At 43.2% G+C, this 23,007-nt stretch overlaps 1 protein-coding gene across 4 annotated transcripts in view; it reads left to right on the plus strand.

The window, feature by feature from the left end:
- Positions 1-23,007, plus strand: part of PRKCB (protein kinase C beta) — a 312,071-nt gene that overhangs the window by 127,875 nt on the left and 161,189 nt on the right. For all 4 annotated transcript variants that reach the window (XM_032603893.1, XM_032603892.1, XM_032603894.1 and 1 more), the window contains one exon: positions 3,235-3,317. In XM_032603893.1, coding sequence (XP_032459784.1) covers positions 3,235-3,317 — 83 coding nt within the window. The remainder of the gene's footprint in view (positions 1-3,234; positions 3,318-23,007) is intronic.

Here is a 23,007-nt window from a genome sequence, read left to right on the forward strand (position 1 = left end):
CACATCTATTGACACTTGATAGTTTCTTTCAATTTAATGACTCAAATTCTTCTTAATCTTTAGAGGACTTCCTTCTATTTTCTTTAATTACACATTCTTTACCGTTCTCTCTGTTCTTTCCTGAGTATCCTTCTATATGGTTGTTAGAATTTTGGGATCTATCCTACAGTTTTGTATCGTTTCTTTTATTTTTTCTTGCTTTTTTGCAGAATTCAGGGAAAATCACTCAATTTAGACTCCAGTTTGCTAAGTTCCTCTTTAGCTGTCTCCATTCTATATCAGCCCAACCACTGAGTTTCCAATTTGGGCAGTCATATTTTTCATTTCCTGACCTTTGTTTTTCTTTGACTCTTCGTTTTGTTTCAAAATGAAAGTGGGCTTATTTTCCCTGATTATATAATTAATACTCATTGTCAACATTTCAAACAATACAGATGTAAGATTGTAAGTAAAAATAATCTGTAGTCCTACTGCCCAGAGATAACCATCAGTGGCATTTTTTGGCCACTGCTCATGGATTTCTCTCAGCAGTCACAGATATACAGGCACAGAGAGGGACCACCCCCCCCCCCCACACACACACAGCACACACAGTTTGACACAAATGTCTTCAGACAAAGCATATATTATTTATAAAATACAGTAAATACTAAAACAGAAAGGGGAGAAAGCAAAGGAGAAAGCAATTGGCCCCTTTGGAACTCTTGTTCTAAACCATGAGCGTTTAAAATGTTTTTATTACAGAAAATATACGTAAAAGTAGAGAGATTAGTATAATGAATCCTTCTGTGTCCATCAGCCAGGTTCAGTAATGATCAGTCAAGACTCATTTTTTTCCCCATCTATAACCCTCCCCTTTCTATCTCCTTTATGTCACACTGAATTATTTTGAATAGAATCACCTTATCCATAAAGATTATAGGATGTATTCTTAGAGGAAAGTATTCTTTACCAAAAATAATCATAATACCATTATTACATCAAAAATTATAATTCCCTAATATCAATAACAATGATTCTCTCATACCATCAAAAAGTGAATATATCCACTTTTCTGATTGTCTCATAATTTAAAAAAACTATTAGTTTGTTTAAATTAGGATCCAAACGAGGTCTACATATTGCATTTAGTTGATATGTTTCTTAAATCTCTTTGAATGTATGTTTCTCCTCTGCCCTGCTACTTCCCTCTTGCAGTTTTCCATTTTTGTTTGTTTGTTGTTGTTTTGAGCAGTTTTAGGCATATAGAAAAATTGATTGGAAAATACAGAGTTTCCATATACTCCCTCAACCCCATTTCCACCCTGGTTCCCCCTGTTATTAACATTTACAAGTGAAATAAATCAAAAAGAGAAAGAGAAATACCATATGAACTCACTTATATCTGGAATCTAAAACAAAAACCAAACCAAACCAAAACTAAAAAGCGAACTTGTAGATACAGAGAACAGATTGGTGGTTTCCAGAGGTGGGGGTGGGGAGTGAGTGAAATGGGTGAAAGTGGTCAAAATAAAAAGTTCTGGGGATGTAATATATAGAGAGTTGATTATAGTTCATAGTACTGTAGTGTATATTTGAAAGTTGCTAAGAGAGTAGATAAAAGATCTTATTACAAGAAAAAAAATTATAACTATTTTTGGTGATGGATGGATGTTGACCTACAGTGATGATCATTTTGCTGTGGTCATATATATATATATATATGTATGTGTATGTGTATATATATATATATATATATATATATATATATATATATAGGATCATTATGTTGTACACCTGAAACTAATATAATGTTATATCAATTATATCTCAATTAAAAAAATGAAGGCAACTATATTCAATGTCCTATGGCAAACCATAATGGAAAAGAATATTAACAAAAAAGAATGTAAAAAAAAATGAAATGGCGTGCCTTAGAATCGTTAGGAGTATTAAATGAATTAATATATGTACAGTGCTTGTAAAGAATCTTGCATTAGTGTGGTACATTTGTTACAATTGATGAGCCAATAGTGATACATTGTTATTAATTAAAAGCCATTGTTTATACTAGGGCTCACTTTTTGTTTTATATATTCTCTAAATGCAGCCGTCGCTACAGTATCGTCCAGAAGAGGACAGATGCTCTCCTCTTCTCTTCCAGTTTATTTGTTGAAAAAACGTCTTGTAGCTTACCACATTCTTGTGTATTGAACATTTTTTTTTTCTCATTGCCTCTCTGTGGTGTCATTTAAAATGCGTCTGTCACTTGTAGTTGCGGTAAATTGGTAGTTGGATGAAGATTCTTGAACTGATTCAGGTGTGATTATTTTGGCAAGAATACTTCACAGGTGGTAGGATTCTTCATAGCACTTTCACCAGCAGGCAGGTAGTGTCTTTTTCTGATGTTGGCAGCATTGATGATTGTTGGCCAGGTCCATTATATCACTAGTGGTAACCTTGAGGTTTCCTGTCCTGTTTTCATTTACTGAGAATGTCCTTTAGAAAGATTCTGAGCATGGTGCCCATCCTCCAGGAGTCCACAGTCTAGAGTTTATAAAAATAGATTTGAACAACAACAAAAAATAGTTTTATTTTGTATGTATTCTCTAATTGTCCCTCCCCCTAAGTAATATAGTCCCCAAATAGTGGAGCGTTTAACGCATACAAATTCAAACATATGTATGTACACATTTGGTTTCAAACTGCTAAAGTAACAATGTAAACATGTAGCCTGTTTCTTCCACTTAGTTGATGGTTGCTCCTGGGGGAGATGCAGGTGTGGGTCCGCCGTTCCTGCTCACTCTTTTTCTACATGCCCTTCACATTATGCATCTCTCTAAGTGTGATTCTAGTGATTAAATGTACATACTTCATAAGCGTTATGGACCTAAACACAAGCCAACAGCTAGCTTCCTGTGGTGCCCGATCTGAAATACAACATTCTGTTCCAAAAGTAGTGGAAGATCATACAACTTAAGCGATCTTCACTAAAGTGTAATTTTGAGCATATGTGATCTTTTGAACCCTAGTTAACATTACAAGCGAAGTAATTTGCAAGTTGTAACATCCGTGTACCCAAGAGTTTGACTTCAATAAAAGACAAGGTGCAGAAGCTGAAGGCATTGTTTATTTTGGTATAAAGCCTTTACTTGTCGGGAAGTCCAGGTTTAACGATTTCTTCCTCTCTTCCCCTCCTTTCCTACTCTCCACTTTCCTTTTCCCCCACTCCTACCCTTATTTTCTCTTTTGCAGTCTGCTGTTTTGTCGTGCACAAGCGGTGCCATGAGTTTGTCACTTTCTCCTGCCCAGGTGCTGACAAGGGTCCAGCCTCCGATGTAAGTAACGGGCCCTGGTCACCTCTCTCTGTCCACAGTCAGTGCATCCTTTTGGGTATCTGTGAGTGAGTACACTGAGACAGAAAAGTCAGGATGTCATGGTCCTGTAGCCTCTGAGACGATTTTCGTTTTAATGGGAAAGAACAAAACAACAAAACATTTTGAGAGGGGTGTGTGACTTCAAGAAACCAGCTAGTTTCCCTACTGTGATTCTGCAAAATGTCTTCATGTTTATGGCTGAGGCATGAGAGTGGTGGGCAGCGGCTAAATTTTTATGGCTACTATAAAAAGGTGTAGTTAGGATGGTACCTTACGGTGTACTTTTTTAGCTCTTTGGTAGGGAATTTTTTGTACTAGGGCCCAAGAATTAGGAAGAAGTGAGCTTATCCTGCTACTGTGTACCCCCAAAGTATGATTACTGCTGGTGGGACAAGGGATGCTTCTGGGTAAACCTGGCAATTTTTGTTTTGATCATTATGGATTTATTTTAATATGGATTGGAAAATGTGTCTAGTAATGCTTTTGCATTTATGGTGGGGATATAAAATTTCCTATCTAGGTAAAGGTAGTTTGGTTAAATAAAAAATAAAGAGACTCAAGGAAAATATTAAGTGAATGGCAGTGTGAGTGCTCTAAGGATATGGCAAAGTCTTGGTGCAAGTTTACCAAAAGTTTGGGGTACCATGTGGATTGCCTACCCAACAGCCATTCCTAACCCCCACTCTTTTACTGGCAGAGGCCACCTCTCATGCTAAAAGCTGAAGATGCCTGATACTTGTTTTCCCAGGCTCCCTTGTAGCTAGTGAGCAAGCATGTGACCCAGTTCTGCTCAGTGGGAACTGCAGGGAAGTCTGGGCAGGGCTTCTAGGAAGACTTTCCTTTCTGATAAAGGAAGGCACTCCTTACTTTGTTCTGTTGGACATTTTTGTGGGAGGATATAATGCACAGAGTTGTGACAACCGTTTGAGTCAATGAGGGAGACACGGCTGACATCCTGAGCATGGCAGGGTGGAAGAGTTGAAGGGATCTGGGTCATCGATGACATTGGTGAGCTGCTGAGCCAACGCTGAGTTCTCTTATGCCCAGACTCTGTATGTGAGATAAGAAGCACTTCTTATTGGTAAAGTCTCATTGTTTGCGTTATTCTTTTCCATGGAGCTGAAACTGTCCTGGACCTTCCACTATGCACACTCTTCCATTGGCCCAGTCATGAACTGCGTTCAGCGTACCCTCTGTGTAGCTGTCACCCCTGGTTCTCTTATTTTGTTCCTGCTTTGGTTCACCTTCCTGGAATTTTCCCCATTGGCTTTGTCTCCCACTGGTCCTGTCCTGGTCCCTTAGACTTGACATCTGACCTGAGGTTGCATGAAGTGGGTGGTGATAACTACCTCTGTTATTGCATATGTTCTTGCTGGCCTTCTATAAGTGGTCATCTGCCATTTGGCTGCAAATCAGGGGCATACCACGCACACTCTAGAGCTAATACTGAAGTTGCTTTCCTTGGAGACTGTGGTACTTGGGTTTAAAAACTCCAGGCATCAGAGAACAACCAAAGCCTTCACAGGCTTGTTTGCAGAGACAAAGATGGGACCATTCTTCATGTTCTCTCAGATCACACTCCCTGACCCTTTTAGTGCAATTCCATCTCTTGTCCCCAGGAAAGCAGGCAGGGAAGATTGGGGGGACAGCATGGCTCCATTATGCAAGCTCTGAATGTTCATGCAGACCAAGGCTTGGTACTCAAAGAGCAGCCAAGAGGATGGTGTTTCCCATATCCTGTCTTTATTCATTGACTTTTTATGTTGCCTAAGATAGAAAGAGCTCAAACTGTTTTATGTGAAAAGGGAAATTTTGGTCCCTGAAACTGAAAAGCTCCAAGGGTAGACTGGCTTCAGACACAGTGAATCAAGGGGCCGAAATGAGGTCTTCAGGAATCTCTTTCTCCATGTCTTGACCCAGCCTTCCTCTGTCCTGGTTTCTGTTTCAAGAAGATTTTTCTCCTAACGACAGCATGATGGCTGTGGTACCTTTAGTCATAATGTCTTATCAGTGCTGCACTTCCAGTGACAAGAGCTAAAGTCTCATTGGACCCTGGGTCATATGTAACCAGAGGATGGTTATGCTAATTGGCAGGCCTGGTTATGTGCTTACTCCCGGCGAGGAGGGCCGGTGTGCCTACCCCATGATTTGAGAGTCGGGGAGAGGTGGTCCCTCAGAGGAGAACTAGAGAAGCAGTATTGTGTACTGGTTAAAATCGTAGACTATGGATGGAGCCTAGACATGTGTAACCTTGGGCAGAGTACTTAACTCCCTTGTGCTTTATATTCCTCAGCTGAAAATGAAAGAACCCTACCATATAACTTTGCCATGAGTATCCAGTGTATACATATAAGACAGTGTCTGGTACGTATGTGAAGATGGTAATGACAGTGTTAATGAATTACAGTGAATACATGCTGGGCAGACAGCAAGGACAGATGTCTACCAAATATGTCTGAAGAATGAATGGGTCCTCTGCCTGCCACCTGGCAGTTGTCCTTCCTAGGAGTGTGTAGGCTCCATAAGTTGTAGGAGACCCTGCTCTTTGTGAATGGAGCCGTGCAGCCGTTCATTGCCTTGGGCACGGGGAGAGCAGGCAGTATTGCCTGCAGCCAGCATGCATAGGATTTGGCAGCCTACCTGAAATGATTCTATCTCTGGACACAGTTCCAAGAAGGCCGGTTGGCACTGAGGATGATGAATTGGTCCAGACTCCTGAACTGACTTGACTTGGTTCATTGACCTTTTTCTGTCCATGGGTGGAGACGTGATTAGAGATCTGGCCACACCTACTTGCCAACCTGGCCAGGCTCTCTGAGGTATGGAGGAGTGCCTTCCTCCTTTGTGACCTCTCAGGAGCTGGCATGCAGCAGGCTCATGGAGTAGAAAAGCACAGTCTCCATCCATGAACAAGGAATGTGCTAGGTTTTGTCCTCTACTTTCTGCTATTCCAAGTCCAGTCTGAGTCAGGGAATATTCTGGATATCGGTAGATCTTTGTGTGGTTGGCATCCTTCTAGGTCTCCATCATGGCATATTAGGCTACCTGAGGGAATTTTATGAATCAGGCTTTGTCCCAGTGAACCCAGCTACTGACCCAACCATTCAGTGCCCATGGGAACAGGCAATACATATGGGCACCCACCACTGGGGGACCTCAAAACACAGCAGAGTTCCTGGGTGGTACTTCTGGTCATCTGTAGGCATCCTCCTGGTTCTTGGTCTCATCTGCTTGGAAATGCTCAATCCTGCTGTCTCTTCGACCTCTTAGGGAGACCAAGTCTCTGGTATTGCCATAAGCATTACATATGGACATTACAGTTACCCAGCACTTAGAATACTGACCACATACACAGTGTCCTGAGAGATCTTCTCAGAACAAGAAAGAGAGGACTTGTCTCTGAGGGCTGGGACTAGGATGAGTCAAGTGAGGTACTTGTCTTGGGCACAAAAATTAAGGGATTCTCGCTTGTGTCTGTGGATGTCTGGTGGCTGGTTGATCTAGGATGGCCCCATTCACATGACTGTCAGTGAGCCGGTTGGTGGCCTGGGTGCCTTGGCTCTCCTCCACATGGCCTCTCATCCTCCAGCTGGCCAGCTCTGCCTTGTTCACATGAGGTTTCAGGGTTCCAAGAGTCCCAGTGCATCAGTGCTTTTTCAGCCTGTGCATCATGTTTGATAATGTACCACTGGATCAAGTAGTCTCATGGTCAAGCCCAAATTCAAGTGGTAAAGAAATAGACTTCACTCTTCATTGAGGAGAAAGAATCTCTGGTCAAACTACTGAAGGTCCTGTTGACCCAGGGGGCCACTGTGGAACAGAATTCCTGGAGGCCATCACACTGGACTTCAGAAAAGACCTGTGGGTCTCACTGTAGTTCAGAGTCACAGATGACCTCAGTAGGAGAACAGACCTCATTTATTGCCTGCCCCAGGTCCCTGGCTGACTTAGTGCCCTCCAGCTACAAATGGGACTTGGGCAATTTAAGGATCATGCCCAGAGACAATGGTGGTTAAGAGTGTGGATTCTGAAGTCAGTCATACCTGAGTTCAGGTCCTGACTCTGCCAGTTACTCATGAGGTGACCTTGGGTGTGTCATTTTCCTTCTCTGTGGCTCAGTTTCCTTATCCATAAACTGGGATATTAGTACCAACCACATAGATTTGTTGTAATAAGTTTTAAGAAATCCTTAAAATGAATAAGAGTTAACTACAACCACAACAAAAGGATTAACAGCAAATGGATTACAGAGTCATTGCATGAAAGTGTTAAGCACAAGGGTCCTTGTAAGCCCCTGGTGCAGGTAACTGAGGGCATTTCCATTGCTCTACTTACCTCCCTAGTCAGGGATATACTGATAATTCTGTCCATGCCTCCACCCAGATCATTCCCTTAGGATGTAATGACTGTTTCCATTTCCATTACTTTACACAAAACCTCAAATTCTATGGTGCAATGCTGAGAAAAGAACCTAGACTTTGGAGCCAGAAAAAACTCAGTGTCAAAATCCAGTGCTGACACTTACAGCTCCATTGATCTTGGTAAAATAATTTCAGTTCTGTGACCCTTAGTTTATATCTTTAAAATGGGGAAAATAGTACGTATGTCATAGGTTTTTTTTTGGTGAGCATTCAATGAGAGTCTGCTTGAACCACGTCCAGAATAGTGTCTGGCACAAAGAAGGCACTCAGTAAATGGTTTCTAAATTATTATTAATCCTTGGAGGAAGTCTCTCCTACTCAATAAGGGATGCAGGACCTGCCAAGGAATAATAGGTAATAATAATAGCTGACTTTGTTGAGCAGAGGTTCTGTGCCAGGCAGTACAAAAGTACGAAAGGACTCTTGAGCTGGTTTGTCTGAAGATAATGTCTTCAACATTTTATGGTTTTAGAAATAATAATTTCTTATCATGCATATCAAGGTACTGAATAAAACTCACTGTTATGCCCTGTGCCCTCCTGATTCCATCACTAAATCAGTCAGTGAAAGACACTGGCAGTAATGTTGAGTGTATCCTTTTGTGTTTCTTAATCAAGTCTTATTTTATGAAGAAATATATTAAAAATGATAAATCATGTGTTAGATGTTGAAGATTTAATAAAAGGGAAATAAAAGAAAATTTTAAAAGAATGTTAGATTTATACATTAAAAAGAATATGCATATAAATGCTAATGGGCTTGAAAATCTGGTTGCAATGGATGATTTTCTAGGAAATTTAAAATTGGCAATTTTGTCTCAAGAAGAAATTGAAAACCATAACAGGAGAATAATCAAGAGAGAAATGAGAACATTGCCCAAGAAGCTTTTCTTCTCCCAGAGCTCCAGAATAATAGGCTTCATGGGTAAATTATTTTAAACTTTAGAAGAATGAAGGATTTCTCTTCATTTTGTTTTATTTTATCTTGATTTTTCATAAGAAAAGCCCAAGAAGCTTTTCTTCTCCCAGAGCTCTAGAATAGTAGGCTTCATGGGTAAATGATTTTAAACTTTAGAAGAGTATGAAGGATTTCTCTTCATTTTATTTTATTTTACTTTGATTTTCATAACAGTGAGTCTTAAAATATCTTTGTTTCTTTATTTTTGACAGGCTTTACTTTTTTGATTGAAGTATATTTTGATGTACAACATTATGTAAGTTACAGGTATACAATATAGTGCTTCACAATTTTAAAGGTTATGCTCCATTTATAGTTATTGTAAAATATTGACTATATTCCCCTTGTTGTACAATATATCCTTGTGGCTTATTTTATACCTAATCTGTTCATTTTAAATTGTATCAAATTACAGAGAAAAAGTAAACCTTCACAATTTTAAAAATTGAAAATGAAATAAATCCAACTCAAATCAGCACTAGGAAAAGAGATCAGCTCATGGGAAGGACATTGAGAAGGAGTAAGAGCTTCAGGGACAAGGGCCTCAGACACTGAAACTGAGGATCCAATACATGCAAGATGTTTTCTCATTATCAGCTGTATCAGTTAGCTTTGCTGTGTAACAAACCATTCCAAAGTTTAGTGGCTTCAAACAATAATCATTTATTATTTCTCGTGATTCTGTGGGCTGCTTTGGTCATTCTTCTGATCTGGGTCTATTCAGCTGATCACTGCTGAGCTCTCTCATGTGTTTGGTCAGCTAGTGACTTGGCTGGTGCAGGATCACCTTGGATAGCTTCAGAAACATGACTGACACTTGGCAGCCTGTTGTCTGGTACACTTCATTCCTCCTCCACGTGGTCTCTTTTCCTCCCAGTAGGCAGGTTTAGGCTCTTTCACACACTGGTCTCAGGGTTCCAAGCACAGCAAGAGAGGGAAATCCCCAAAGCACAGGTGTTTTTCAAGCTTTTATTTGTGTCACAGTGGTTGTGGCCAAGAACAGACTCAGAGGTGGAGAAATAGACTTCACCTCTGGATAGGAGGGCCTGCAAAGTCGCACTGCAGAGGTGCATACAGGAAGGGGAGATTTGTGGCCATTTTGTAGTCTACCACACTGGCCCTTGCCTGCTCTGCCAGCTGTCTCATTTGTCCTTCCAGATCCTCTTTGCTTTCTCCCTGAGAGAGTGACCTGTAAGGGCTGCATCCGTTGGGGTTCCCTTACCCTCTGGCTCAAGGGGAGGGACTGATAGGAGATTGGAGGGTGAGCCCAGGGTATTTATCATGAGGTCTTCTTCGCTTTACTCTTTGAAGGTCGCTGCTCCTCTAAAGGCAGTCATCTCTACACAATTCTCTCCTTTTGGGTTCCAGGAACTACTCTCTTCCCTTGTCCCTTTGCTCTTAATTGCCCCCAGTTACTACACTCTCCCTCATGGTTTCTCAACACCATGCCCACACCTTTCTAAATAGTCCTTTCATGAAACCTGCCTTAAACTCTCTAATTTCAATATGCCATTTGTTTCCTGCTGGGACCCTGACTGATTTGTCCTTGCCTCATTTGTGCCTACTGTAGACAGGACATGTCTGTAAATATGTCTGTCAGCCTGATTGTAGTTGACCCCAGGGAAAGATGGAAACCCTAGAGGAAGAAGTGGCCTTCTTTCTTCCTGCATTCCTAATCAGTCTCAGGAAAGGGTTCTGATTGGTTGGTCCTCAGTTGTTAAGGGAATGAACTCTTTACAGTTTATCAAGCCTGGATCACGTGGCATCCCTATGGCTCAGAGAGCAATGTATGTTATAAGAAGAGGGGATGGGAAACTTTGAGGAGCTGACAGAATCAGTAGCTGCCACAGTTTGTTATTATAAGCTACCTTCACCATGGTAACCAGCATAACCCAATAAAGTTGGCATAAAAAACTAAACTAGGGACTTCCCTGGTGGTCCAGTGGGTAAGCCTCTGTGCTCCCGATGCAGGGGGCCCAGGTTTGATCCCTGGTCGGGGAACTAGATCCCACATACTGCAACTAAGAGTTCGCATGTTGCAACTAAACAGGCCGCAAAGAAGATCCTGCGTGTGGCCACTAAGACCCAGCACAGCCAAATTAATTAATTAATTAATTAAAACAAAACTAAACTATAGTAAACTTAGAGTCTAAATTTAAAGATCCTAAATGAAATATTTAATACTATTTAATTCTTGGCATAGACATATTGGTTCAGATAGACTTGTTTTAGTGTGAAAGAAGCAATCTAGAGAGAAAAATAACAAAGAACATTTTGGCCAATATAACAAAATATAAAGACAAAGATAAAAATTAGCCAGCAAGGAACTGCGAAACCTAGAAAGTATACATTTCAGTTACCTAACCCAATGTAAATGGATTGAAATTCTCTACTAAAAGGAAAAGACTTATCAGACTGGATAAATGTATAATTTTAGGCGTTGTACAAGAGAAACTTATTAGGTTAAAAATAAAAGAGGCAGGGCTTCCCTGGTGGCACAGTGGTTTAGAGTCCGCCTGCTGATGTAGGGGACACAGGTTCGTGCCCCGGTCCGGGAAGATCCCACATGCCGCAGAGTGGCTGGGCCTGTGAACCATGGCCGCTGAGCCTGTGCGTCCGGAGCCTGTGCTCCGTAATGGGAGAGGCCACAACAGTGAGAGGCCCGCGTACCACAAAAAAGAAAATAAATAAAAGAGGCAAAGATATACCCCCAAAACACACATGCATATAAAACAGGGCCTTAATAACAATATCAAAAGAAATAGGACTCAAAGTAAAAAGCATAAACAGGAGAAAGAGGGGAAAAGATTAGACTTAATTTACCCACTCACCAGTGTGTGTAAATTAGTCTAATCTTTCTCCAGAGAATATTACCAATATGTATCAAAAGTGTTAATGACCTTTTTGGCTTAAGAATTTTTACTAAGGAATTGTTTAAGAATATGTGTATATATTTAGCTAAATTGATATTCATTGTTTTAGTATTTAATACTAATGAAAAATTGGAAACAACCTGAATGACTGCCAGTTAGGGTTTTTGTAAGTAAAACATATCCATGTGATGGGATGCTGTACAGTGATTAAAATGTCACAATGTCTGGGATAACGGAAATGTCCTATGTCTTGATTGGGATGGTGCCTAGCCAGGTGCACACATTTTTCAAAACTCATGAAACTGTATGCTTAAAATCTGTACATTACTGTATGTCAATTATACTTCAATAAAAAGTCACAGTGATTAAAATGTTCTTGACATGGGACTATATAGTCATTATGAATGAAGAAAGCAGACAACAGAGGACATGTATGGTATGATATATCGACAGATACACAAAAAACACACACATGTAGAAAAACACAAGACCACATTTCCTAAACACATTTTGGTAGCCACTTGTCAGTTCTGCTCAGTGTTTTATTCCAGATTGCTGCCTGCAGAACTCTGAAGGTCACTTTGGGAACTTCTGTAACTGGTTTCTACAATACAGTCTTGTTTCTGGTGCCACTTCACCTCCAGCATGGACTCAGCCTTCCCGCTTAATTTGGTTAAAATCAAACCTGAGTGAAGGCTTGGGTATAACTGTAAGCAATTATAGTTGCTTCTAGATGTGGTTACTCTTTTTTTTTTGGCCACAAAGCATGCGGGATCTTAGTTCCCCAACCAGAGATAGAACCCGCACCCCCTGCAGTGGAAGTGCAGAGTCTTAACCATTGGGCCGCCAGGGAAGTCCCTAGATGTGGTTACTCTTAATATATTCCATCAGCTGGGAACCAGCTTAGTCCTCCAAATGGGAATCTTCAGGTGCTCTTGGTAAGATTCTGGCCCCTGTTGGCAAGTTCACCTTTGGCCCCAGAGGAGGGAAGTCCTAGTTCTGCCAATCCAGGCCCCACCCATTTCCTGCCTGAGCTCTGGTGGCAGTAGGACATCCCTATCATCAGAGAAAGGGCCCCCCTCCTCTTCCATGGCATTGTCTGGTCTCCTTGGCTCAGAAAAAGCAACATAACAGTCAACTGCTCTCTTCTCAAAGCCTGGGTTGTTTAGTCTTTCATAACCCCAAGCGGGGACACCCCACAGTTCAGTTCTGATGATGCTCCAAGACTGTCTGGCTCCTTCCAGGAGATGAAGCAACAGTTAAGGTGGAATATCCCTCTTGGCATCATGGTAAGATCTCATCATCACCTGAGGGCAAGACTCTCAAGGATAAATAATATTAGGGGCAAATCAGCCTAAACAGTACAGATACACACACACGCACGCACACGCACGCACACGCACACAGTCTCTCTCATTTATCTATTACCTATCTAAATCTGACAGTGCGCCAGGACTATGATTTACTACTAGACACTGCAGTCTATAACTTCTGCATTCACAACAAAAGTGCTCAAGAACCAGGTGTATGTTCCAAAGGGCAAAAGGACGCCTTACAAGGGGGCTGGACGCCCTCTGAGGGTTGGCCTGGATAGCTCAGAGGCTAGGCTGTCATTAAACATTTAAAGAGCTACTGTATAGATTTTTGGTAGCTTCAAAGGACAGAATCAGGACTGAGGACCATCTGTGCAGGCTAAGGAAGAACAGCCCAAACCGACCGCCTGGTTCCTGTATACGGATATTAGCTCCCCTCCCAGTAGAGCAAAGACCGGTTGTCACGGATGCTGTAGAGGTGACATCTGTGGTAGGTGTGGGTTTCCTCCCAAGTTGGTTATTCTTTTACTAATTAGTGTTGTTTGGTTGCATGCAACAGAAACCACCTTGAGTTAGTTAGCTTGTTATAAAGAAATTTATCGAAAAGGGTATCATATACTTTAGAGAATTGGAAGAAACCTTCCCAAACAACCAGACCAGTTGTATTTGATTTTGGTTCTTGTGTTGTTTTGGCCCTAAATTCAAATTCCGGAAGGAGGGACATTATGTGGTGAAGCTTAAGTTACCTAACCAGCCCTTGGTTGGGACTTGAAAGTGTTCCCTCTTTAGGGAACTAAAGACAGTGGGGGTGGGGTGGCTTTTTGATGGAGAATGGAGGCTCTGCTAACCCCAAAAGGAGGCAGAGATATTTGCAGATCAAAACAACACATGTCCACTACCATTTCTAAATGCTACTTTGCAGAGTACAGACAGGTTGAATGCTTAAAGATTATTTGGATAGCCTGTTAAGAACAGACCTCACCTGAAGAGCTACAGACAAGGGTCTGGGGGTATTTTGAAGTCCTTCAGGTAATTCTGCAGGGGAGCCAAGTTTGGAAACCAACAAAAGGTTCTATAGTAGGGTGGTTCTGAAACCAGAATGGTGGGGTTTGAATTCCAGGTTTGCCACTAACTAGCTGAATAATCTTGGGCGAGTTACCCAACCTCTCTGCCTCAGTTTCCTCTTCTGTAAGAAGAGGATAAAATGGCACCCTCCTAACAGGGTTCAGGTGAGGATTAAATGAGTTAATCCATGTTAGGGGCTTCTTGCTGTGCCTGGCACATAGTAAGTGCTAATTAATATTGTTACCACCAATGGTTCTTCCGAATCTTAGACGGTGAGTTTCAAAAGTCTAGCCTTATTTTTGGCATGGCATGCTTCCATCTTGCTTGTCACAAAATGGAGATACAAAGGCACCTCCCATGGGCTGGTCGGGGCACAAGTCTAATAAAAATAATGGTAATGTGGTAAAATGCAATTCTTTGACTGTGAAATGAACTCCACTGGATTCTTCTGCTCCCATTTGCCATGTGCCACTGATGGCATCCACAGGGCAGAATGAACATGTAAAGGTCAGAATGAATTGCTTCTCAACGGCCCTCTGTCCCTCACTGTCACAAGGACACAGAGCTTCATGCTGTGGAGGAAGAAGCAAATCCACGGTGTGTAGCATCTGGGGAATGGAAACCAACTGTTTCTCCTATGCACAAAGAGGACAGGTGGTGGGACTAAATGAGGTGGGGATGTCCTGTCTTATGAGTTATTTTGGCTTCTCCTGGTTGTGGGGTGGGACCAGCCTCAGAGCCTGATAAAGGGAATTTCCCAGAAGACCTCAGCCTGTGGAGGCTGCAGACTTGGGGGAAATAGAGAAATCAAAGGCAGATGACCCTGGAGAGAGGCAGCCTGGAGGGATGTGAAAGGAGCTGGTCCTGGAGTCAGAAGGCCCGTCCTCCCCCAACTTCAGTGGTCTGGGATTCTAGGATGTCCAAGTATTTTACTTAAATAATAATATCTAAGAACCAGCATTCATAGATATGATTCTGTTTTAAGCACTTTACATGTAATATCTCTTTCTTCTTCATTACACTCTATGAGGTGATTACTGTTGTTATCAATCTCATTTTACAGATAAGGAAACTGAGGCTCTCAGAGACTGAGGGACCTGCCCAGGGCTCCATGACCAGTGAGTGGTTGAGCCAGGATTCACACCCAGGCACTCTGGCCCGGGTCTGTGCGCTTATCCAGCACCCCAAACTGCTTTGTTACTTCAACCCTGTTCACCTGGAAAATCTAACTGAAGCAGACAACACTTTTCTCTGAGAACTGCCTTCCCAGATCTGTGCTCCCAGAGGCTGTCTGAACCCATGGCCTCGGTTCCGCTGGGTCCAGATACATGTGGACATCTGCCCCAAACTGGACCAATCAGACTCCCTCGTCTAAGAATTTAGCATTTGGGTTCAAAGGTGCTGCCTTTAGTCTGGGCTGGTCATACAGTTTTTGAAAACCATTTATTATACATGAAAAGTATCCATCTTGATGAATTCTCACACAGCAAACATTTCTCTGTAACCAGAACCCCAGAAGCCCTTCTATACTCCCTTGTAATCCCTACACCTCCAAACCCTTTCATCAAGGTAACAACTACCCAGGCCAACAGCCATTTGCTTGCTTGCTTTATTTTATTGAACTATTTTATTTTATTTTGGAAAGAACACTTAACATGAGATCTACCCTCTTAATACACTTTTAAGGGTATGATACAGTATTGTTGATTGTAGATGCAGTGTTGTACAGATCTCTAGAGCTCACTCATTATTTTTTTATTTTATTTTTTTTAATGTTTCTTTTGGCTGCGCTGCACGGCATGTAGGATCTTAGTTCCCGACCAGGGATTGAACCTGCGTCCCCTGCAGTGGAAGTGTGGAGTCTTAAGTGCTGGACCACCAAGGAAGTCCCTAGAGCTTACTCATCTTGAAACTGAACTTTATGCCCATTGATTAGTAACTCCCCATTCCCCTCCTCACCCCAGCTTTTAGCACCCATCATTCCACTCTTTGATTCTATGATATGACTATGACTGGAATTATGCAATATTTGCCTTTCTGTGTCTGGCTTATTTCATCCCATGTTGCAGAATTTCTTTCTTTATTAAGCCTGAATAATAGTCCATTGTATGTATATACCATGTTTTCTTTATCCATTCCTCTGCTGGTGGACATTGAGGTTGTTTCCTCACCATTGTGAATAATGCTGCAGTGAACATAGGAGTGCTAAAGTCTCTCAAAGATCCTAATTTCAATTATTTTGGATAAATACCCAGAAGCGGAATTGCTGGATCATATAGTAGTTCTATCTTTTACTTTTTGAGGAACCTCCAAATGGTCTAAGGACTTGGGTAGACATTCATCCGAAGACACACAAGTGGGCAACATGTGTATGAAAAAATGCTCAGTAATCATCAGAAAATGCAAATCAAACCCACAGTGAGACCTCACACCTGGCAGGCTGGCTATTATCAAAACAAAGTCCAGTGACAACAAATGTTGGTGAGGATGTAGAGAAGCCCTTGCTCACCCTTGGTGGGAGCGCAAAATAGTGCAGCCACTATAGAAGAGAGTGCCTGCTTTGAACACTATGCAAATGGAATTGTACAGGAGACCCTCCCTAGTGTCTGGCTGCTTTCCTCAATGTTTTGTTTGTGGCCACCTGACTTTGAAAGGATGCATGGTATTCCATTTATCAGGAGGTCTGACTTCAAAGCCAGCCAGGACCAGGCAGTAAATGAGTGCTAACAGGGGGCATCCATGTGGGGTGTGTGCATGCTGTCCGAAAGGGGCAGCCATTACTCAGCTTTCTATTTAAAAATATCTCCTGTTCTTTAAAGGACCAAGATCCAGATTTTCCAATTTTTCAGGAGATGCCTGAATCCCCCAAATGTGGATGCTGACAAATAATTCGAGAATTACATATGTGGTATATTTAAAAAATATTTTTGCACTGGATTCGTTCTGTGTACCACCAGTTTATAACCTCTGTAGGTGGGAACTGTCAGTGGAAGGTCGTGTCTCCGCCCCGTGCTCTCACCGCCCCCGCCCCCCGCCTGCCGCCCCGGCCAATGAAGGGAGAGGGAAAATACAGATTTAGTCAAGTCAGCCTTCTTTGGGGAGTATGGAGGGAGCAACAGTCCAAGGCAGGGAGCTTCAAAAGTATGCAGAGGGCCCTTTTCCCTGGCCATGTGGTTGAGCTGTAAATTGACAGGGGCAGACCCCTGATTAGGAAGCAGCTGCTGCAGCGCCCCCTGCTGTCCTTGCACTCTCTGTGTCTAGTGAGAACTGCAGGGGGTCCGGTAGTCGCTTGCTTCACCTGCAGTCTTCAAGGGGGTCATTCATTATTCCACATGTTTTTCAAGTGCCTGCTGCTGCCAGGGACAGCATGGTGAGGATTCAACTCGACTTTTCTATGTTTGCTCAGTTGCCCCCCACCCCCCATCAGACCTTGCCATTCTTCATTCTTTTAAATAAGGAGAACCAGGCCAGGCTGCCCTTCTCTCAATTCAAGTCTCACCTTTGCTATGTATTGAAAAACATTTCAAGAGGTTTTGTCACTTACTTGGCACCTTTCCCTGATTTCTGGGCTGAAATAGATTCTCCTATTTTTAAACAATTCCTTCTGGTACTTTCAGTGGTAGTTTGGAGGTGAGGGCAGAGTGAAATGTTCAGGCTCAGGTGCCTGGTCTTGCTTGTTGATTAAAAGTATGGACTCTGGAGCCGGCCTGCCTGGGTTCAAATCTTGGCTCTGCTACTTACTGGCTGCGTGACTTTGGATAAGTCAGTTAACCTCTCTGTGCCCCAGTTTCTTCATTTTCAAGATGAGGATGATACTCTACCTTCTTTCTAGGGATGTTGTATGAAATAAGCTAGTTTATGCAAAGAACTTAAAGCAGTGTCTTGGGCTTCCCTGGTGGCGCAGTGGTTGAGAGTCCGCCTGCCGATGCAGGGGACACAGGTTCATGCCCTGATCCAGGAAGATCCCACATGCCGTGGAGTGCCTGGGCCCGTGAGCCATGGCCGCTGAGCCTGTGCGTCCGGAGCCTGTGCTCCGCAACGGGAGAGGCCGCAACAGTGAGAGGCCCGTGTACCGCAAAACAAAAACAAAAACAGTGTCTTGCGTGTTATGTGTTTGCTTGACTCAGAATCTTGGACGTGTTATTGCCTTCAAACTCAGCCTTTAGGTTCTGGCTCTGCTCCTTAATTCTGCATCTCAGGCTTTCCTCGAGCAACTGTCTGTCTTTGATCCTCTTTACCCCTTAACTGTGAATCTCCAAAATTCTACTGAGCACGGGTCAATTCTTGGGACCTCTCCTGTGTTCCCAGACTTTCCCCACCTTAATATTCTGTCCATTGCCAACTCCTGTTGTACCTCCTAAATAATTATAGCTAACATTTACAGGTGTACCTTGGAGATATTGTAGGTTAGGTTCCAGACCACTGCAATAATGCGAATATCACACGGATTTTTTTTTTAAGATTTATTATTTATTTATTTTTGGCTGTGTTGGGTCTTAGTTGTGGCACGCAGGATCTTCGTTGAGGCATGCAGGCTCTTTGTTGTGGTGCGCGGGCTTCTCTCTAGTTGTGGCATGCAGGTTTTCTCTTCTCTAGTTGTGGTGCGTGGGCTCTGTAGTTTGCGGCACACGGCCTCTCTCGTTGAGGCGCGCAGGCTCAGTAGTTGTGGCACACGGGCTTAGTTGCGTCGTGGCACGTGGGATCTTAGTTCCCTGACCAGGGATTGAACCTGCATCCCCTGCACTGGAAGGCGGATTCTTTACCACTGGACCACCAGGGAAGTCCCCACATGGATTTTTTGATTTCGCACTGAATATAGAAATTAAGTTCACACTATACTGTATTCTATTAAGTATGCAGTAGCATTATGTCTAAAAAACAATGTACATATCTTAATTTTAGAATACGTTATTGCTAAAAAATGCTAGCTATCATGTGAGCCTTCAGTGAGTCATCATCTTTTTGTTGGTGGAGGGTTTGAAATATCTCAAGAATTACCAAAATGTGACATAAAGACAGGAAGTGAGCAAATGCTGTTGGAAAAATGGCATGGATAGACTTGGTTGACACAGAGTTGCCACAAACCTTCGATTTGTAAGAAACTCGATACTTTTTCAGTGTAACAAAGCGAAGTGCAGTAAAACGGTGTGTGCCTGCACTAGCACCTATCATATGTCAGGTTCTGTTCTAAGTGATTTACATACACTAACTCATTGAGTCCTCACCCCATGAGAAAGGTACTATTTGTATGCCCATTGTATAGAGGAGGACCCTGAGGCAGAGAAGTCTTCTGACTTGCCAGGTCACATGACGAATAAGCAGATCTGAACATGGATTTGAACTTGGTCTGGCTCTAGAGTCTGCTCTTCAGAATGATACGCGTGACCCAGTTCTCTCCATCCCCACAGCCAGGACCTTAGTCCAGGCTCCACCCACCCTCCCTGGACCAGTAAGTAGTATCTTGTTCTGATTCCCTGATTCCTCTCTGTTTCATCAGCCTGTCATTTCCGTATTGCTGTGGAGTCATTTTCCCAAAGACCAGATGTGATCTTGTCATCATCCTTGCTGAAAACACGTCAGTGGCTTCCCATTGTTTTTGAGGCAAAGTTGATTCTCTGATGTGACCTATTAACAGGGTCCTCATACATCTTCCTTTGTCAAGCTTACTCATAAACACACCTGCTTATTCTGTTGCATTGCAATCTCAAAGGATCTGTGGCCCTTGCCGTTCCCGCCATTCTCACAAGAGTCCCCTTTGGAAGACAAATGATATGGCCGCCCTACTCATAGGCCCTGCATATGCTGTGGCCCCGTCCGTCCCTCCAGCGTCTTCCTGACCCCTCACTCCTCACCCCTGAGCTTCCTTCCTTCAGTCTCTTGTCCTCCTTAACAGCTCTCCCACCACTAGGCATTTGCCTTGCTCTTACCTCTACCAGCTACTTCTTGTCTCTTCTTGCCCTTGCACTCAGTGAGTCTCAGGCCTGGTTGCATGTTTGAATTATCTGCAGAGCTTTATAACCGAATACTGGTGCCTGGGCCCACTGCAGACAAATGAAGTTAGAATCTCCGTTGATTCAAAGCCTCCCAGTTGATTTTAATGTATGTTAAGGTTAAAAACCCTGGTTGACGTGTACTCATCCTCTAGGCCACAGCTCACCTCCTCAGGGAAGCCCTCCCTGACCTCCCTGACCAGGTCTGTTCCTCCTATTTTGCACTCTTATAGCCCCACATACCTCTCCTTGCTGTCACACATCATAGGGTCACTTAACATTTATTTATGGGATGACAGAGAGCCTAGAATCTGGGTCCAAGTCACCAGCTGTGTGACCTTCAACAAGTTACTTAACTTCTCTGTGCCTCAGTTTTCTCCCCTGTAAAATGAGGATGATAAACCTATTGTACAAGGTCAGTGAGGGTCAAATGAGTTAATTATATGTAAAGCTCTTAGAAGAGTGCCTGGCATATGTTAGCTGTTACAGTCAGTCCCCTACATATGAACCTTCAAGTTGTGAACTGTCAAAGATTCGAATGTGCGTTCGCATGTCCAATCACTAAGTTAGTTCACGTGTCTGGCATACATTGTCACGTGCGCTCATCCTCTACAAGTGGTTGTGCTTTTGTGTACTTTACTTTACAGTACTCTACAGAGTACAGTAGTACAGTATCTTTATTTCAAGCCCAGGATGTCCGGAAGCAAGCGTAAAAGCAGCAGTGGTGTAGCTGGTACTGCTAAGAAACACCAAGCGCCAAGAAAGGACGAAAAGAGACAAGAGGAAGAAGTAACTGAAGAACCGAAGAGATTCACGATGCAGAGAATGGCAAGGGGGTTTTCTTTCTTTGAGGAGGCACTGTTAGTTTTTGAGGCACAGGACCCAGACGTAGAACGGTACACGAAGTTGCAGCAGCCGTTCAGCGTGCAATCCAGTGCTACTGTGTCATCTATGATGAGAAAAAAGGAGCTGCTACCCAGACATCACTGGATTGTTTTTTCAAGAGGGTAGATAGAATTGAATCCAGCAAGGAACCAGAACCTGTGCCATCAACGTCAGGCGTGAGTGAGATTGCAGCTTGCCCTTCGTCTCCTATTGCTGAGGATCCTTCAGCTCTACCATCTCCCACCTCCTCTCCCTCCTCCAGTCAGTAACTCTTCTTGCCTGTTCACTCAGTGCCAGCCCCTGTATGCCGGCTGTTATATTGTACTACTGTACTTTTCAAGGGACTGTACTATAAGATTTAAAATGTTTTCTTTATTTTTTGTTTGTTTTTAATGTATTATTTGTGTGACAAGTATTATAAACCTATTACAGTACAGTACTATACAGCCGATTGTGTTAGTTGGGTACCTAGGCTAACTTTGTTGGACATACGAACAAATTGCACTTAACGAATGTGCTCTCGGAATGGAACTCGTTCATATGTTGGGGACTTTACTGTAATAATGATAGTAATAATAGTAATAGTAATAGTAATAATTATCATCCCCCATTGGAATCTAGAAATCCCTGAAGGTGGGGTTAGGATCAGAACCTACGTGGGCTTGTGGTTTCCCAGGTGCCAATGGTGGCCTGACAGGCATTCACTTCAGCAGTGTTCTGCATGTCCTTCTACATAAGGGCTCTTTCTGCTCTTCTGAAATGCAGGCTTGGGAGTGCCGAGGGCTTCTGTGGCAGAGGGAGCAGTCAGGAAGCTGAGCACGGTGCTCTGAGCCCAGGAATCAAGCTGACAGCATCTTTGCGAGTTAAATAGCCCCGTGTCCTGGTCCTGCATTTGGGCGACCTGCACTCACCGGGGGGAGGAGGTGCCCCTTCTTCTGCTGGCTGATGGCACTGTGGGGGGAGGAGGGGCAGCGAGGGGAGAGGATGGGTATGTGTGTTTTGTGGCTGATGGAGGGTTTATTTATAAAGCAACGGTGTGATCCGTGGCATTGTGTCTGTTCCCTCAGAGGCTGCTGTACATTCTGAGCAGTGAATTCACAGGAAGAGGCGGGACAGAGCTGTGTGAACAGCCTGGATGGCAGAGGGTGTCAGAGCTTGAAAGGCCCCTGGGGAATACCCAGCTTTATCCCCTTATTTTCTGCAGGGGGAACTGAGACCAGAGCATGGAAGTGACTTGGCCAAGATCATAGATGTAGTTTTTATTTTAAGCTAACATCGATCAAGTGCGTACTACCTGCCAGTCCCTGTGCTAAACACAATATAAAAATGATTTCATGAACCTTCACAAATCTAGAAAGCAGAAACATTTATTTATTTATTATTCCACACGCACAGGGTTTACTAAGTACCAGGCACCGTGCTGAGCTCTTTACAAATATTAACTCATAAAAATCTCATAATCCTATGAGATTTTGTGTCAGGCAGCTGTTAAAGTTTTAAGTAATTCACTCCCCATAACAATCCCAGGAAATAACTATCATTATTGTCCCTGATTAACGGGCGAGGAAACTGAAGTGTGTAAATGGTGGAGCTGGCTTTAATCCAGGCAACCTGACATGGCGCCTCACCTCTTGTCTTATTTTAGTTTTTTAGTTCTTTGGCTGCGCCGCACAGGTGCAGGATCTCAGTTCCCTGACCAGGGATCGAACCCATGCTCCCTGCAGTAGAAGCGTGGAGTCTTAACCACTGGACCCCCAGGGACATCCCTGGAGCCTCACCTTTTAAATACCCCACTAAACCTCCTCTTCATGGTGAACTGCACCCTATACCAGGCTGAGGGTCGCCCAACCAGGTCTAGGCCTCACCTGCTGGAAGGGATGTGGCTTCTCATCCCCTGCCAACTCAGACACCAAACTGGAGCTGAATCTGCATGTCTAATGCCTGATGCCTTGAAGCCACTTAGAGTTGGGGCTAACTTGTCCACACACACAGCCTTCCAGAAGAAGGAAGACAGCCCCTGTTTGCTGGGAGAATGAGGACTCCCACTTTTACCTGAGGCTGGGTCTGCACTTCTCCCTGAGGCTCCATGAATGCACACAGTTGCTATTTCCTATGGTCTCCCTCTGTTATACTAGTCGGTGGGTTAT

This window comes from Phocoena sinus, chromosome 15 (assembly GCF_008692025.1).
Source record: "Phocoena sinus isolate mPhoSin1 chromosome 15, mPhoSin1.pri, whole genome shotgun sequence".
Lineage (NCBI taxonomy): Eukaryota > Metazoa > Chordata > Mammalia > Artiodactyla > Phocoenidae > Phocoena > Phocoena sinus.